Raw genomic sequence first — 16662 nt, forward strand, 5'->3', positions numbered from 1 at the left:
AATATCTATATTTTTTTTTAAATCATGGGTTGAAAGTCAAGCCACCAACACACTTTTAAACTCTTATGTATATTATAAAAGATTTCTCCACTTTGTGGGTTTCAAATCCATGACCTCTCACATGAGAGCCATATGTCCTTGCTACTAGATCAAAGACAAGTTGTTTAGTTTGCATATCTATGAATCTGGAAAACGTACACAAAGCTTTTAAATGATTTTTTATATATAATTTAACAAACATACAATAACAATGATTCTCCATAAAGTTTTAATAACTATTTGTTTCAATTAATTAATTAATAAATAATACAAAAATATTTCTTTATTAAATATGAATATATATATATATATATAGAGTAGAACTATGGTGCTCTTAAGCTCACCAAAACTTTGGTGAGCTTAACTCTAAAACTTATCAAATCGATTTCAAATGACGAATCCGAACCGTTGAAACCCGCATACCTTACGTGTGATGCATCTACATGTGAAATTTTTAAACATTCGAATTAATTTAGTATAAAGTCAAGCGGTCAAAAAACGTTCAAAAATGAATGCACTAAAATTAATTTATTAACCTTCTAATTTTGACCGCTTGACTTTATACTAAATTAATTCAAATGTTTAAAAATTTCATATGTAGATGCATCACACGTAAGGTAGGCGGATTTCAACGGTTCGGATTCATCATTTGAAATTGATTTTATGAGTTTTAGAGTTAAGCTCACCAAAACTTTGGTGAGCTTAAGAGCACCCTAGTTCTACTCATATATATATATATATATATAGAGAGAGAGTTAGGCTGGGGTGCTATGGATAGCATAGTGGCCTCCCGTGCTACGGCTCAATATTCGAGTTTTCAAAATCCAAACGGTCGATCCGAACCGTTCATCTTATTCTCCATATTAATATCTGCTTGGAGACCAAATTTTATAATTTTCTGAATTTTTTTACTATTTATTAATCCACTTTGAAAATCGCTAATCCAACGGTTTTACTGTTTTGTGCAGCCACCGTTGGATCAACAATTTTGTAAAATACTTAATAAATAGTAAAATAATTCAGAAAAATGTAAAATTTGGTCTCCAAGCAAATATTAATATGGAGAATAAGATGAACGGTTCGGATCGACCGTTTGGATTTTGAAAACTCGAATATTGAGCCGTAGCATAGAGGCCTCTATGCTATCCATAGCACCCCAGCCTAACTCTATATATATATATATATATATATATATATATATATATATATATATATATATATATATTAATGATTTTCTTAGTTGAACGTTGAAATAATTGAGACAGTGGGCACACCTTCCATCAAAAGTGTTCGTTTATATATGTTGAATGATTATCGTCAATCTAGTTAAATAGTGTTGCAATTATGAAATCTAGTTAACACGTCATGACGACTGCCGAGTAATTCATAACTATATTTATTTGATATTAAAATGGTAACTTTATTGCAAAAGATTTCGGATTCCGCCGAACCAAATTGAGTGGTCCCCTCCATACTATGAATTGAGAGACTGGTTAGGTGTAACATCCGGTAATTTAACTATCTTTCTAAATTTATTTTGGATCTACATATAATATTTAGACATTATAAGGTTTAATTTGCAAAACTAAAAGTAAAAAAAAAAAAACAAATGAAGCTGATGTGGCAATAGATGCCACGTGCCTTATTCATGGTAAATTCCCTAACGCCATACTAACCCCATAGAAGAATATCTGTCCCTCTGTAAATTCAATTGAGTAAAAAAAAGAGAAATGAGAAGGAAATTGGAAAATCAAAAGAAATATTTTGATACAAAATTATGATATTCGATTTGTTGTCTGATTGGAATTTCACCTACGTCGTGTTGATTCTGAACCGTTATTGTTGTTCGATTTGAATTTCTGGATGGATCGCTATCAGATAACTGGACTTCTCTATAATCTGTATTTTCATTTTGTTTGGTTGAATTAAATTTTGAATTGGATGATTTAATTGGATATTGGATTGTGATGCATATTTAACGAGATAGTCGGTCTGTGGTTCGAATTTAATTTGTGAAATGATATTATCGTGTGTTCTGAGAATTTGAGAAATGATATGGATACTGTGTGACTTGTTTTACTGATAACCCAGACCCAGGTGCTATTTTCAGTTAAATATGCAAAATAATTTTATTTGAAATTGTGTGGATTAATCTAGTCTGTTTGAATGGTTGTTTAATTAAGCCAGTTATATAGAAGCGCGTCATTAAATAACCGGTTACTGAGCTCTGTAGCTGATTCCATATTGTTTTTTTGTCTGTTTTTGTTTGCGACGTAGGTTGACAGGATGAAGGATGGATGCAAGGGTGCTTCTCTTGTCGCAACTCCTGGTCCGACAGTGGGGTCGTGACAATTTTAGTATCAGAGCATTCGTTCCTCAGACTATGTTTGAGTTCAAGTTTCATTTGTTATTTATATCCGATCTGAATTTTGGTATATCTGATTCATGATATCGATCTGAAAATTTTGAGTAAATCCCGTTTGATTATCACTTTCATAATATCTAATATTTGTGATACTTGAATATTACATCTTTTATCCGTATGATTTCTAATATTATAGATTTTCAAAGAATTGCAAATAATAAAAAAAAAACCTTATATCAAATATTGATATGATATAAATTGATTATGTATTTTTGATTAATCTATACTTAATAAATTCGATTTGATTGTTGTTTGATATGTTTCATTTGATTTGAATATCACCCATTTGAATTTTGTGGACAAAATTTTTTTTAAGGTGAAGAGAATTGTAACATCTGGTAATTTAACTATCTTTCTAAATTTATTTTGGATCTATATGTAATATTTAGACATTATAAGGTTTAATCTGCAAAACTAAAAGTAAAAAAAAAATGAAGCTAATGTGGCAATAGATGCCACGTGCCTTATTCATGGTAAATTCGCTACCGCCATACTAACCCCACAGAAGAATTATCTCTGTCCCTCTGTAAATTCAATCGAGTAAAAAAAAAGAGAAATGAGAAGGAAATTGGAAAATCAAAAGAAATATTTTGATACAAAATTATGATATTTGATTTGTTGTCTGATTGGAATTTCACCTACGTCATGTTGATTCTGAACCGTTATTGCGGTTCGATTTGAATTTCTGGATGGATCGCTATCAGGTAACCGGACTTCTCTATAATCTGTGTTTTCGTTTTGTTTGGTTGAATTGAATTTTGAATTGGATATTAGATTATGATATATATTTAACGAGATAGCGGATCTGTGGTTCGAATTTGATTTATGAAAGGGGAGTGCTAGTTTGAGGAATTTTTTTATAAACCATAATTAATAAATCAAAATTTACGGAACCAACATGATTACTTTTTTTTTTCAAAAACCACAAAGACCGAATTAGCAATTTAGTGTTAAAATTAAGCTTTTTCTCATACTGAAATGGCCATTCGGTCTCCTCCATTTTTTCATTTTTCACACAAAACCCGTGCAGTCTCTGTGCAGCCATCTATTTTTCTACAGACCGAATTTATAATTCAGTCTGCATGTATTTTTTTTCCAATTCGGTCTACATGCTTTGCTACATGGATTCACGTAACAGGTGTGGGGAGAATATTTTATCAACCACTTTGGTCACATGCAGATAAAAATAACAAGACCTACTATTGTTTCATTAATTTGGACATATGTGGATGTTGATCTTATTCCAGTGTAGGCAGATCGGATCCTCTCCAATCATCTAAACAGAAAAAATTATTAATCTATAGGGGATATGAATTCTACAAGTTTTAGATTGTAGTAGATCAAGTATTGTAAACACGCATACTGTAAAAATACAATACAAAATATTTTTTTTTAAAATAAAAAGGAAACATGAAGAATGTTGTTATGTCGTTCTAGGGAATACTTTCAGAATTATTTGCACAACTAACGAATATCCAACCTTAAATATATTGTATATAAATATGTAATTATGTTTTAAGGAAATATTCATCTTATCCATAAATGATTAAAAATGTCATATTTAGATACTTTGTTAGAAATAACAATAATTAGTAAAAGCTTGTTCAAGCAATTATAAATGAGTTTAGATATATATATATCATGAATAAATGAGTTTATACTTTGGTCCTGTGCCTCCCAGCTTGCACCAGATCCGGGGCAGTAAAAAAAAACCAAGACCGAATGTGCCATTCGCTCTGGGGCTTCTGTCAGTGGACTTGGATCTTCTGTGGCGCAGCGACAGAAATTGATGAAAATTTGAGGAGACCGAATGGCCATTTCGATCTGAAAAAAAGCTCAATTTCAAGACCGAATTGTCAATTCGGTCTTTGTGGTTTTTGAAAAAAAAAAGTAATCGTATTGGTTCCGTAAATTTTGATTTATTAATTATGGTTTATAAAAAAAATTCTAGTTTGAGCTAAGCTTTTACAATATTGAACAATGAGAAAAAAATTCTCACAAAATATCTATTGTACCCTTCTATTCTCTCTCTTTATTATCAATCTCAATTAATTCAAAGTTAACAAAGGAAACAATTAATAAAGAAAATAACTTCCCATTCCACAAGAAAAGAAATCTATTTCGATCCCTCATCTCTTTCCTTCTCCAATAAAATATATAATTTAGTCCCAAATGAAACAAAACTTTTGTTCAAATTTTCTAGAATGACTCTTAGTAAATATATATGCTAATACAAAGTACACAAAGAAGGGTAGTTTTTTTGAGAAAAAATTATGGATCTTGCCCACATTTGATTGATGAATTTGTAGTTACAAAGTTTGTATCTACTTTAAAATTCAACTGCCCAATACATTTGACCTGAAAGTAAGAAAAAAATGATACAGAAAATAATCAGAAAAGTCCCTATAAAAATAAAAATAAAAACTGTAATTTTAAACAGAAGAATGTCAATGTGCCTCCTGCACATATTGTGTACCAATCTTTCAATACCATTGCAACATGTTGCTTACTAGCATCTTATGCAAAGTGTACCAGTATCAGTACTGGGCATGTACTCTACCAGTACCGATTTTATTGTTTACCAGTAGACATGCCAAGGTCTTCTCAGTTATTTTCCATGTATGAATTGTACCATAGTACCACTTCCATCATCTAGACCGTACTTTTGTGTTTGTGTTTCCATCTTGAATGAAGCTCTCAAGTAATCTGATCTGTTTCATCGATAAATTGTGATGTAAACTGACAATATATGAAATACAATAAGAATTACAATTCAATTTCTCTTCTCTGTGTACTTTGTATTAGTTTCTAATATAAATGAGATAATCCTTCACTGATATTGTGTAAAGTGATTAGCATATATGCATTTACTAAGAGTCATTCTAGAAAATTTGAACAAAAGTTTCATTTTATTGAGACTGAATTATATATTTTATTGGAGAAGGAGAGAGATGGAGGATCGAAACATATTCGTTTTCCTGTGGGAAGTTATTTTCTTTATTAATTGTTTCCTTTGTTAACTTTGAATTAATTGAGATTGATAATGAAGAGAGAATAGAAGGTAGAATAGGTATTTGATGAGAAATTTTTTTCTCACCGATTAATATTGCAGAAGCTTAGCTCAAAATAGCACTCCGGCTCCTTTGTGAAATGATATTATCGTGTGTTCTGAGAATTTGAGAAATGATATGATTGTGTGAAAGAAAATGATATGTATATTGTGTGACTTGTTTTACTGATAACCCAGATCTAGGTGCTATTTCGATTAAATATGCAGACATAATTTTATTTGAAATTGTGTGGATTAATCCAGTCTGTTTGAATGGTTGTTTAATTAAACCAATTATAGAGAAGCGTGTTGTTAAATAACTGGTTACTAAGCTTTGTAGCTGACTCCATATTGTTTTCTGTCTGTTTTTGTTTGCAACATAAGTTGACAGGACGAAGAATGGATGCGAGGGTGCTTCTTTTGTCGCGACTCCTGGTCCGACGGTGGGGTCGTGACATTAGGCATCTTTGAGTATGTTTTGTAGGCAGCGTTTGGTTGGGTGCTTTTAGAAGGTAATTCCGAGGCATTTCAATGCCATACATTTTTATTGCCATGCTTAGTGAAATTGACAAGGGAATAAAAATGGTAATCTCTTATTCCCTGCCATCCGGATTCCCTCATTGATGGCTATCATGCTGACCACCATAAGTGTGAATTTTCTATATTACCGCTCGGCGGGAATCACTAATTTTCATTCGCACTAATATTTTCCTCCCAAGCTATTTCATATTTCCTCTTTCCATCGCTCCTTCTCCTCCTCCTCTTATTCTTCTATTTCGTCCAAAAAATTCAATTTCTGCTCGAGTTTTGTTCCCAACTTGAGCGATTTCATCCGACGTTCAATTCTCCCAAGCAAAAAGGCCAGTTTAGCTTTTGATTTCAAATCAAGGTACTTCTCTTATATATATTACTTTTCAAGTTGTTATATTTTTTGCCTCCCCTTTGAATTAATTTTGATCCTAGCTATTACACCACTGAATTGCTTTGATCCTATTATATTATGATGTGTATTCTTCTTTTTCTTTTCTTTTTGAACAAAGGTGACAGATTTTCTTTTTAAAAAAACGAATTAAATTAATCACAGAGTACTTCAAAACGTTTAGAAATCTATCTGTAATTAATGGGTTATTTTGTTCAAAGAAAAAGTTGTTTTGAGCCAAATTGAATTGATCTTTTATTCAAGAACTTCTTGGGCTTACATAGAGCTTACAATATTCTATTTAGTCCCTCATCTTTCTATAATATCTCTTTTACCAAAAGAACCCTAACAATAATACTAATATAAAACATACAAATAGTACCAACACTCCCCCTCAAGATGGGCAAAAGATATCCACTAAACCCATCTTGTCACATCCTCTAGCTAGATCTATCGAACTAAGACCCTTAGTCAGACAATCTGCCGTCTGGCCTCCAGTTGGAACATGGCTCAACTCTAGTAGCCCGTTGTTCAACTTCTCCTTGATAAAGAACCTGTCGATCTCAATATGCTTGGTCCTATCATGTTGCACAGGGTTGTTCGCAATGCTGATGGCTGACTTGTTGTCGCACCACAACTTCATCGTGATTCCTCGGTCCAGCTTCAGCTCCACTAACATGCTTTTCAGCCACAACAATTCTGCAACTCCTAAAGCCATCGCTCTGTATTCTGCCTCTGCTGTTGATCTTGCCACCACAGACTGCTTCTTGCTCTTCCATGAGACCAAGTTGCCTCCAACAAATATGCAGTAACCTGAGGTGGATCTCCTATCATCGGCACAGCTAGCCCAATCAGAGTCACAGTAGCCCTCAATATTTATATGGCCATTCTTCCTGAAAATCAGCCCTTTTCCAGGAGAACTCTTCAAATACCGTAGGATCTGGTACACCGCGTCCATATGACCCTTCCTTGGGTCATGCATGTAGCGACTCACTACGCTCACTGCAAAAGAGATATCGGGGCGCGTGTGACTCAGATAGATCAACCTACCTACCAGTCTCTGGTATCTGTCATGATCGACTGATTCTCCAACCTCAGCACTCACTTTGAACCTCTGGTCGATCGGTGTCGCTGCAGGCTTGCACCCTAGCATACCTGTTTCCTTTAGCAAATCCAGCACATACTTCCGTTGAGACAGGACAATCCCCTTTGGTCCACGAGCCACCTCAATCCCAAGAAAGTATCTCAGATGTCCCAGGTCTTTCACCTCGAACTCTTTCCCCAATCTCACCTTTAGCCTAGCAATCTCATTCTCATCATCGCCCGTGATAATCATGTCGTCCACATACACGGCAAGCATCGTGATATGGCCTCCAACTCGTCGAAAGAACACAGTATGGTCGGCATTGATCTGCTGATACTCCATGCCAACCATAGCCTTCCTGAACCTATCAAACCAAGCTCGAGGAGATTGCTTTAGCCCATATAGAGATTTCTTGAGCCTACAAACCTTACCAGTCGTCCGGTTTGTGCTGAAGCCCGGTGGAATCTCCATGTACACCTCCTCCAACAAGTCACCATGAAGAAACGCATTCTTCACGTCGAGTTGGTGTAGTTTCCACCCCTCATTCGCGGCTAGGGAAACCAGAGTCCTGACGGTGCTCATCTTGGCTACGGGTGCGAATGTCTCATCATAGTCGATGCCGTAGGTTTGACTGTACCCTTTCGCCACCAACCTGGCCTTGTAGCGCTCAACCCGACCCTCTGGGTTTTGCTTCGCGGTGAAAACCCACTTGCATCCAACTGCCTTCTTGCCAGGTGGTAGTGACACAAGCTGCCAGGTTTTGTTCTTCGCAAGAGCCTCAAGTTCTTCGAGCATGGCCGCTTTCCACTTAGGATCCTCCTTAGCAACCTGCCAACACTTAGGGATAGAGACATTGTCCAAAGATGCAATGAATGCTCCGTGTCTAGGTGATATGTGAGAGGAAGAGACAAAGTGAGCAATGTCATGGTCATGTGGGAACCCAAATCGATCAGGTGGGACCCCCGCATTGCTGCGAGCAGTCCGCCTTACCGATAGGGGAGTGGGAGGAGTAGAGAGAGGAATCATATCACCTGAGTAATCTGGGTCTGTGGTGGATGGTGAAGGTGTCTCCGAAGTCGAGGCAGGCAAGGACAAGGGACTTGGGACAGGTGACTCAGTAGGCACAGGCACGATTTCCGCAGTCTCCTTTCTCCTCCTCATATACACTCTCAGCTCCCCCTGAGCCTGAGTCTCACCACCCTGATCCGGCAAAACAGCCGACTCAACCGGCAAAACAATCGACTCCACAGCCGACTCAAGCGTGCAAGGAACATCTCCAACACTCACCATCCTCAACGCATCGCTACTGCTATTCTCCCCCTCTCGCCGCATACCTCCAGTATCGAGCGAGTCCCCAAAGGGTGAGGACACTCCAGAAGAGTAATATGGTACATACTCTCGAAACGTGACATCCATGCTAACGAATATCCTCCTCTCAACTGGGCTCCAACAAACATATCCCTTTTGGGTGGCTGAGTAACCCACAAAGACGCACTTGATCGCTCTCGGATCCAGTTTGCCCACACCCGGTCTGTTGTCCTGCACGAAACACACACATCCAAAGGTCCTCAAAGGAAGAATGTCTCCCTTTGTGCCTTTCCATACCTGAAATGGGGACTTCCACTCCAATACTCGTGAGGGCATCCTATTGATCAAAAAGGCCGCTGTCAAGACCGCTTGCCCCCACAAGTACTTCGGGACATTCATTGCAATCATCATACTCCGAGCTACCTCAAGGAGATGACGATTCTTCCTCTCTGCTACCCCATTCTGCTCTGGTGTATATGGACAAGTGGTTTGATGCTGAATGCCCTGGGATGACAGATACTCTCCAAACGCCTTGTTGGTGTACTCTGTCCCATTGTCAGATCTCAACGCTTTCACTACTGCCCCATATTGAGTCTGAACCCCTTTGTGGAAGTCTTTAAAGCACTCAAACACATCACTCTTGTTTTTCATCAGATAAAGCCAAGTAACACGAGAACAACAATCAATAAAAGACACAAAATATCGAAATCCATTGAAAGTTGTTGTAGGACAAGGGCCCCATACATCAGAATGCACTAAATCAAAAATACAAGAGCTCCTACTACCAGAACTAACATACGAGCTCCTGGTGTGCTTGCCCAACTCACAAGCATCACAAAAGAGTTTATCCTTATTAGCCTTTTCAAATAAAGAGGGATACAAACGACTCAAAAGACTAAAAGAAGGATGACCCAAACGTCTGTGGTGAAGCAACAACGAGTTCTCCACACTACTCCCATCTCCTCCAGATCTCTCAACTATGGAAGAAAGGGCTGAGTCCATTCCCTTCCTATCCATGTACCACAAGCCTCTACGCAAAGTCCCAGTCCCAAGAGTTCGGCCCGTCCTCTTCTCTCGGAAGATCACCTTTGGAACATCAAAAAGGACAACACAATTTAGTTGGAGGATAATAGCACTTATAGACAAGAGATTTACAGGAAAAGATGGAGCATGCAAAACATTGGACAAGGTCACGGTATTGGTACATCTCACTGTACCCTTACCGACAATGGGCTGGTCTGTACCATCGGCTGTTTTGATGTTCAACGGAACTGCTAGGCGAGTATAGGAAGAGAACTCTCTAGCAGCCCCCGTCACATGCCCGGATGCCCCGGAATCAATGATCCACTCCGATGTGCTAGTGGTGGGAAAGGAGGCAAGAGCAAGTGAATCACACATACCTGTGACAGCTGCGGCATAACCAGTACCTGTGACAGAGGTGGATGCACCATCTACCATCTCTGCTGCCCTTTGCTTCCTCTGAAGCACCTCCAACAATGCTCGATCCTCCTCTGAGAAGCCACCATTAGGTACAGATCCCTCATCCTCATCCTCACCAGCAATAGCATGAGCCCGGTAGCCTCCCCGACCACCACCTCTCCTACCCCCACCGCCTTGACCGCGACCTCCAGGCTGGCCACGACCACCTGGGTTCTTGTTCTTTGGTGGCTTGGTACAAGCTGACTTGAGGTGGCCTACCTCTTCGCAGTTGAAGCATGCACGAGTCTCTCCTCTAGACCCGGTGTTGCCCCAGCTAGGAGTCGCTAGAGCTGACTTCGCCTGCGGAAGCCCTCCTGCTCCAGTCTGCAACCCGATCCGGCTCTCCTCCTGTATCATTGCCGAGATCGCCTCATCCAGTGAGGGGATCTTCGGCTGAGCAAGTAGCACGGCACACCTCGGCTCAAATGCCGGGTTCAACCCCCTCAGAAAGTGCATAGTCCTCCTCTGGACTCTCTCATCTCCCTTCTTGCACTCGGGGTCCTTGCAACATGCTGGTGGTGAGAAGTGATCATAGTCTGCCCACAGACGCTCCAGTTCTGCGGCATACTCCTGGATTGACCTCTCTTTCTGCACCACCGCCTCTATCTCTCTCTCGATCTGGAACACCCGCATGTTGTTGTCGACTCCCGCATAGATCCTCTGCAACTTCCCCCAGACACCACTCACAGTCTCTATGCCATCCACCGTGACAGCAATAGATGCAACCATCGAGTTTAGGAGCCAAGTGTGCAACAGGCTATGAGTCGTCTTCCACTCTTTGTACCTGGGAGAGGTCTTCCCCGGTTCCTCCTTCTCACCCATGAGATATCCCTCAAGGTCCCGTCCAGAAAGAGCCCTCCTAACCCGACGAGACCAGCTCAGATACGTGGCTGGCCCATCAAGTTTTAACTCCATAAGAGGGAGATCCAGCTTCATCGGCTGTGGTTGTGCCGATCCCTCGCCTCTCGCCAACTTCATGAAGTCCAGAAACACCTTGAGGTCTTCCTCTCCCATCTTCGCCACTATCTTCTCCATCGATTCGACTTAGATCTGATCCTCTGCACCAATCTAAGTCCCGATTCTCCTTCTTCCTTTCTTAGACTCGATCTTGCATCCTCAAGATCTAGATCTGACACATCTCTACCTCGCTTCTCATTCCTGACCTAATCTGATCTAACAACCCATCAATGATCAAGATCCGAGCCCGATCAACCCTCCAACGGGTATTGTGGGGTTTAGGCCCCCCAAAAAAAAATCCAAACCCTAGGTGGTGGCCGGCCCTAGAAGAGAGAGAACCGGCCTAGAGAGAAACAGAGGGTTCGGGTACTGTAGCAGCGGAAGTACTGTAGCGGCGATGAACAGTAACCGCGCGGTGAACAGTAGCGGCGATGAACAGTAACCGCGCGGTGAACAGTAGCCGCTAGGGTTAGAGCTCTGATACCAAGTTGTTTTGAGCCAAATTGAATTGATCTTTTATTCAAGAACTTCTTGGGCTTACATAGAGCTTACAATATTCTATTTAGTCCCTCATTTTTCTATAATATCTCTTTTACCAAAAGAACCCTAACAATAATACTAATATAAAACATACAAATAGTACCAACAGAAAATACTGCAACTATATTTCTAAACTATCCATTATACTGCACTCAGAAGAATAAAAATTGTTTGACTTTCTTTCTTAATTTGTTGTCTAACAGCATAATCAATGAGATCACTAAAACAGGACCAAGTGCTTAATTCATCTTTAACTCATTCCTATTCAACATTAGATCTTTTGTACATAGGACATAACAGGAAGAAATGGTCAATTGATTCATTTTCATAACAGAAGCAACATTGTATGGTCAAAACAATAATCAATTGATTCATTTTCTTCTGACATGAATGAACTCATTGTGTTTTCACCATTTCATGTCAGAGAAAAAAAATTGATAAGGATTTGTTTTAAATGTTAAGAAATACAAGTCATTTCTTTCTTTTGTTTAGTAGTCGACACCTGTTAGCTAAGCGCGCTTTTTCGGTAGTTGTGATATGATCTATAACAAGAAAATTGAGAATTTGACAAATTAATTATTCTAATAATTTGACGAATTAATTATTCTAATAGTTTTATTTTGTTTATCGAATTGAAACTGGTACAATACCAAACTGGTATTGTTCAAACTTTTGTACAGAACTACTATTGATTTATAAAGATGTTACTTTTATAATAATGGTCGCTTCATTTAATGCGCCTGTGGCATTTTCGGCCTCATAGTAAAGCAAACATTAAGTTCAAAGAATGCAGGAATAGATACCTGTGGCTGGGAGACAAAATAAAATTTTATCGCTGAATGGTTTTCTCTTTAGCAATTGAACCTATAATGGAAACAATGCAGCAAAATTCAACAGTGTTGTAAAGCTTATGCAATTTATTTTCTAGGGGTGACTTTTACCTGGTACTCAGCTTAGCCGGTAATACTGAACTGGTACTGGTACAATACTGAACTGGTACTGTTGAAACTTTTATACCGAACTACTATTGATTATTGTAAAAAAAGACAATTTTTGAAAAATATATCGATTTAAATTATGAATGTTTATAAAATTAATAATTGTACGTTCAATTCAAATTCTACACGAATCCAACCAGATAATGGGAATGCCAAGTTTTATATGAATTAAATAAGTTTTTTTTTGACAAAATTTAATTAATAATTTTAAAACAGTGAAAACATGTCTTGATAGCTATTGTAATAGTCATGTACGAACCAAATATGGTAATGGCACATTTCACGGAATACTGAAGTGATAGCCATGTACGAACCAAACGTGGTAATGACACATTTTCTAAAATGATATTCTTTGGTATAACATTCCCTGTAATCATTCTATTCTTTGAAATGTTTTATAGCGTTAACCAAAAACCCCATAGTATTTTGCATTAGAATTCATAAAACGGTATCAAATACATAACAATTAGATATCTACTTAATATAATAGAGTTTTAGAATTGAAAAGATTATCTGAATTCAACGTATTTTTTATGCCTTGGCCACATATTGATTATCATAAAACTTATTTTATATATGTTGGACACATTTTGCACAACTTTACTGTAGTATTAATTTGTTTCTGAATCTAGGGTCATGTGGATGAAACTTTATATTATATTATGTTTATATTTGTTATGTTTTAGTTCAAATTTTTTGTAATTGAGAAAAAAAAATCTTTTCTTTTCTTTTTTTCTCAAAACTCGTTAGTGCTTTGAAAAAAATTCTTACAATATTTTGTCAGTTTTCTCCATCATCTCAGCCAATGATTTGATAATAACTAGCAAGAGTTTAATTTTTTTCATGAGCCAAGAATTATTGTATAACTGTTTTCATAATTGCTGCAAATGGTAAGGAGTATTAGCGCAGATTGACTAATTCATGTATACACAAAGCCACTCTATAAAATATGAAGGATGTGATCAAATGATTTTTTGCTATTATTAATTAGCTTAGGTCCGTTATAATGAATGCATGCTTATGTCACTTGAATTGTATTTTCTTAATCATATTAAAGTTGTGATTGATAAACAACACAAATTGAACATTTTATATAGGTAATATCCGCATCAATAAGTCATGAGGTGAAGAGTCCGGCTGATGATCTGTCTAGCCGAATCCAATCAAAATTGGATCGTTTTAAATGACAGCGATTTTAAACTTCATTAGAATTAAAATGTTTCTCCACGGGACGTAATCCGAGCTCAATCACATAAGGAAAAGGAAAGTAATAATATTTGTTAACCTTCAACTACAAATAGAGGTGATATATTCGATTGGTGGCATATAAGATAACAACATCAAGTAAGAATGGATGCCGAAGCATGTTCAGGTAGCACCCCTTCGTTTACGTAGCAATGCCAAAACCATGATGAGGGCCCTGGCACGTGCGCCCTTTGCCAGGAACACACACTGACAACATTGGGTTGATCATCGCTTCTTCTTCAGAAATAATAGAATCATCTACACTTATTGTACCTTTGCCAGATGTGGAAACAGAGGTATTGATTTTGGGCCCAATACATTTGTGGGTAAGGGGGTCACATACTACTTTCAAAACTTCCCCAGTAAGTTTAGCAGTAACTGAACAAATCTGCGGGCCCTTGCCAAGTTTTGTGACAGGATCAAAGATGGTTGATAATTTAGATAATGAGGCGTTCTTTTGTCTACTAGCTTCTACCGAGGTTTTGGCTATTACAGAACTAGTATGTCCTCCATGGCACACTTTTGTGATAGGATCACATATTGTTAAAGGTTCAAATACTGAATCGAACTGCTCACCAGAAACCGAACCATTAAGTTGATTGCTGCATAGTTCTGTAACCATCATGCAAGCTCCTGTGATGTGATCTTCTGAAGCACTGTCATCATCCAATGTTGTTGTCTGAGCAGTGTAGTTCGGGAGGAAAGAGATGAGAAGAGATAGAATCAGCAAGTTTCTCAGGTACTGAGCCATGTGGATTAATTCCTCCTCTTCTTCTCTTTTTAGGAGAAAGAGGTAGCTCAAGTATACGGTGGTTAAGAAAAGAGTACGTTAGCTAAAACAGCTTAGCTGCAGTTAGTGTGTTTGATCCACTGATATTGCCTGCTCTTATATAGGAGAGTTCAATCATATACTCGGATTGACTTATAAAGTCTTGAATCAACTGTCAAACCATTCAGACAATGGAGTTGACTTTTTCTCTCTTCTACTTGCTATTAGTCAAACCAAGAGAATAAATAATACACAGGTTTGTCGTACTTTCTTTTGGGGAGTATATAACTTGTAAGGTAGTTAAAAACTGCCAAGCCCAAGAGAAACACGCTATTGGTCAAACCAAGAGAAATAATGCACAGGTTTGCCAAACTTTCTTCTGGGGAGTGTATACAACTAGTGTGGTAGTCAAAAACTGCCAAGCCTAATTCCTCTGGCATTATCTCTACCAAGTCTTATATATAATATCTTTGGCACTAACTACTGCGTGCATTCCATCTTGCTTTATTACGCCGCAGAGCACCTCGTTTTTTTCATTTTCCTTTCAAACAATCATAAATCGTCCCAACAAGAAACAGTTTCACTTTCATGGACTAACCAGGATCTAAACCCTTATTTATATTCCAAAAATGATGTAAAGGAATATAAATGGAATTATCTTATTTATATTACAAAGCTGGGACATTCTGAACTCCAAGAAATATATAGACATTTCAAAACTAACTTGGCTGCACCTCTTCAAAAACCATCTTTATTGCCCCAAACTAATCTGCTAGGCATATGAATGGCATTTTTATCCATCAACTTTTAATATTATCAAATCATTACATCTACCCATGAAAGTCCTCGTAAGAAGATTCGCCAGAAGACTCGCTCTGAAATGGGGTGGTCTCTCTTGGAGTTGACGGTACTGATTCTCGTTGCATTGTTAAGCCTAAACCAAATAAGAAAATAGAAATCGCTGAGTAGCTAAAACCCTAACGGCTATTTTATCTGGTAGATTAATAATGTCCAAAAGGTCATTTTTAAAGTTTGCAACCACCGACAGATTGGAGGTTCCTAATTTAAATCTGCTGTCATGGTTCTGAAGCTCGGAATCGGAATCGAGATTTTGATTGTGGAATCAGAATCGGATGAATCGACCGGAATCAGAAGAACTGGATTGGTAACTCAAATTATTTTGACAAAAGCTTGTTTTGTAGCCAAAAAGTAGAAAAAAATTAATAAAACAATAATTTGTAAAAAATAACTATATGTTAAGACAAAATATTACACTCAAAATATCTGCTAATTACATAATATAATACAAGCATTACAAATAAAACACATTAAACATAGTTAGTGTATGTAAACACATTAACTTTGTTATCAGTTATGCATGTAATATTTTCTTTGTTTGTGCAGTTAGTTCATTATTCATGCAGTAAGTTCATGGTTATAAATAAATACAATAAATTATCTATCGGCGAAAAGCTCAATTAGTTTCTTTCATTTTAGTAGTTTTTTTTTTTTTTTTTTTTGCAATGCACTTATCAACCACCAGAAGTTGGAACGTATAGTAATTTGCTGGTGGTTTTTGGTTTTACTCACTATCTATTGGATATTATTCTCATTTTACTGAGTAAGCATTTAAAAATAATTGAAAAAATTGTTGACTCAGCTAGACTTGCCCGGACTCGAACAAACTCAGCTAGACTCGCCCAGACTCGGACAGACTCGACTAGACTCGCCCAGACTCGAACAGACTCTGGTTGACTCAACCTGAAAATCAGATGACTCGGCTGAGTCAAACACTGTTCAACCAATTTTGCTAAAAAAATCACATGGGCTCGAGACTCGGGTGAAACTCG

The 16662-nt window shown here is 37.6% G+C and overlaps 1 protein-coding gene and 1 pseudogene across 1 annotated transcript in view; both read right to left on the reverse strand.

Annotated features, from left to right (window-relative positions):
* Nucleotides 1-6820: 6820 nt before the first annotated feature.
* Nucleotides 6821-7588, reverse strand: LOC144544456 (secreted RxLR effector protein 161 pseudogene; annotated as a pseudogene).
* A 7963-nt stretch (nucleotides 7589-15551) lies between these two features.
* The window catches only part of SAB (HYPERSENSITIVE TO PI STARVATION 4), a 45177-nt gene continuing 44066 nt past the window's right edge, over nucleotides 15552-16662 (reverse strand). The window contains exon 22 of the mRNA XM_078292557.1: nucleotides 15552-15746. Coding sequence (XP_078148683.1) covers nucleotides 15643-15746 — 104 coding nt within the window. The 3' untranslated portion in view covers nucleotides 15552-15642. The remainder of the gene's footprint in view (nucleotides 15747-16662) is intronic.

The sequence above is a fragment of the Carex rostrata genome, chromosome 26, assembly GCF_964058835.1.
Source record: "Carex rostrata chromosome 26, lpCarRost1.2, whole genome shotgun sequence".
Classification (NCBI taxonomy): Eukaryota; Viridiplantae; Streptophyta; class Magnoliopsida; order Poales; family Cyperaceae; genus Carex; species Carex rostrata.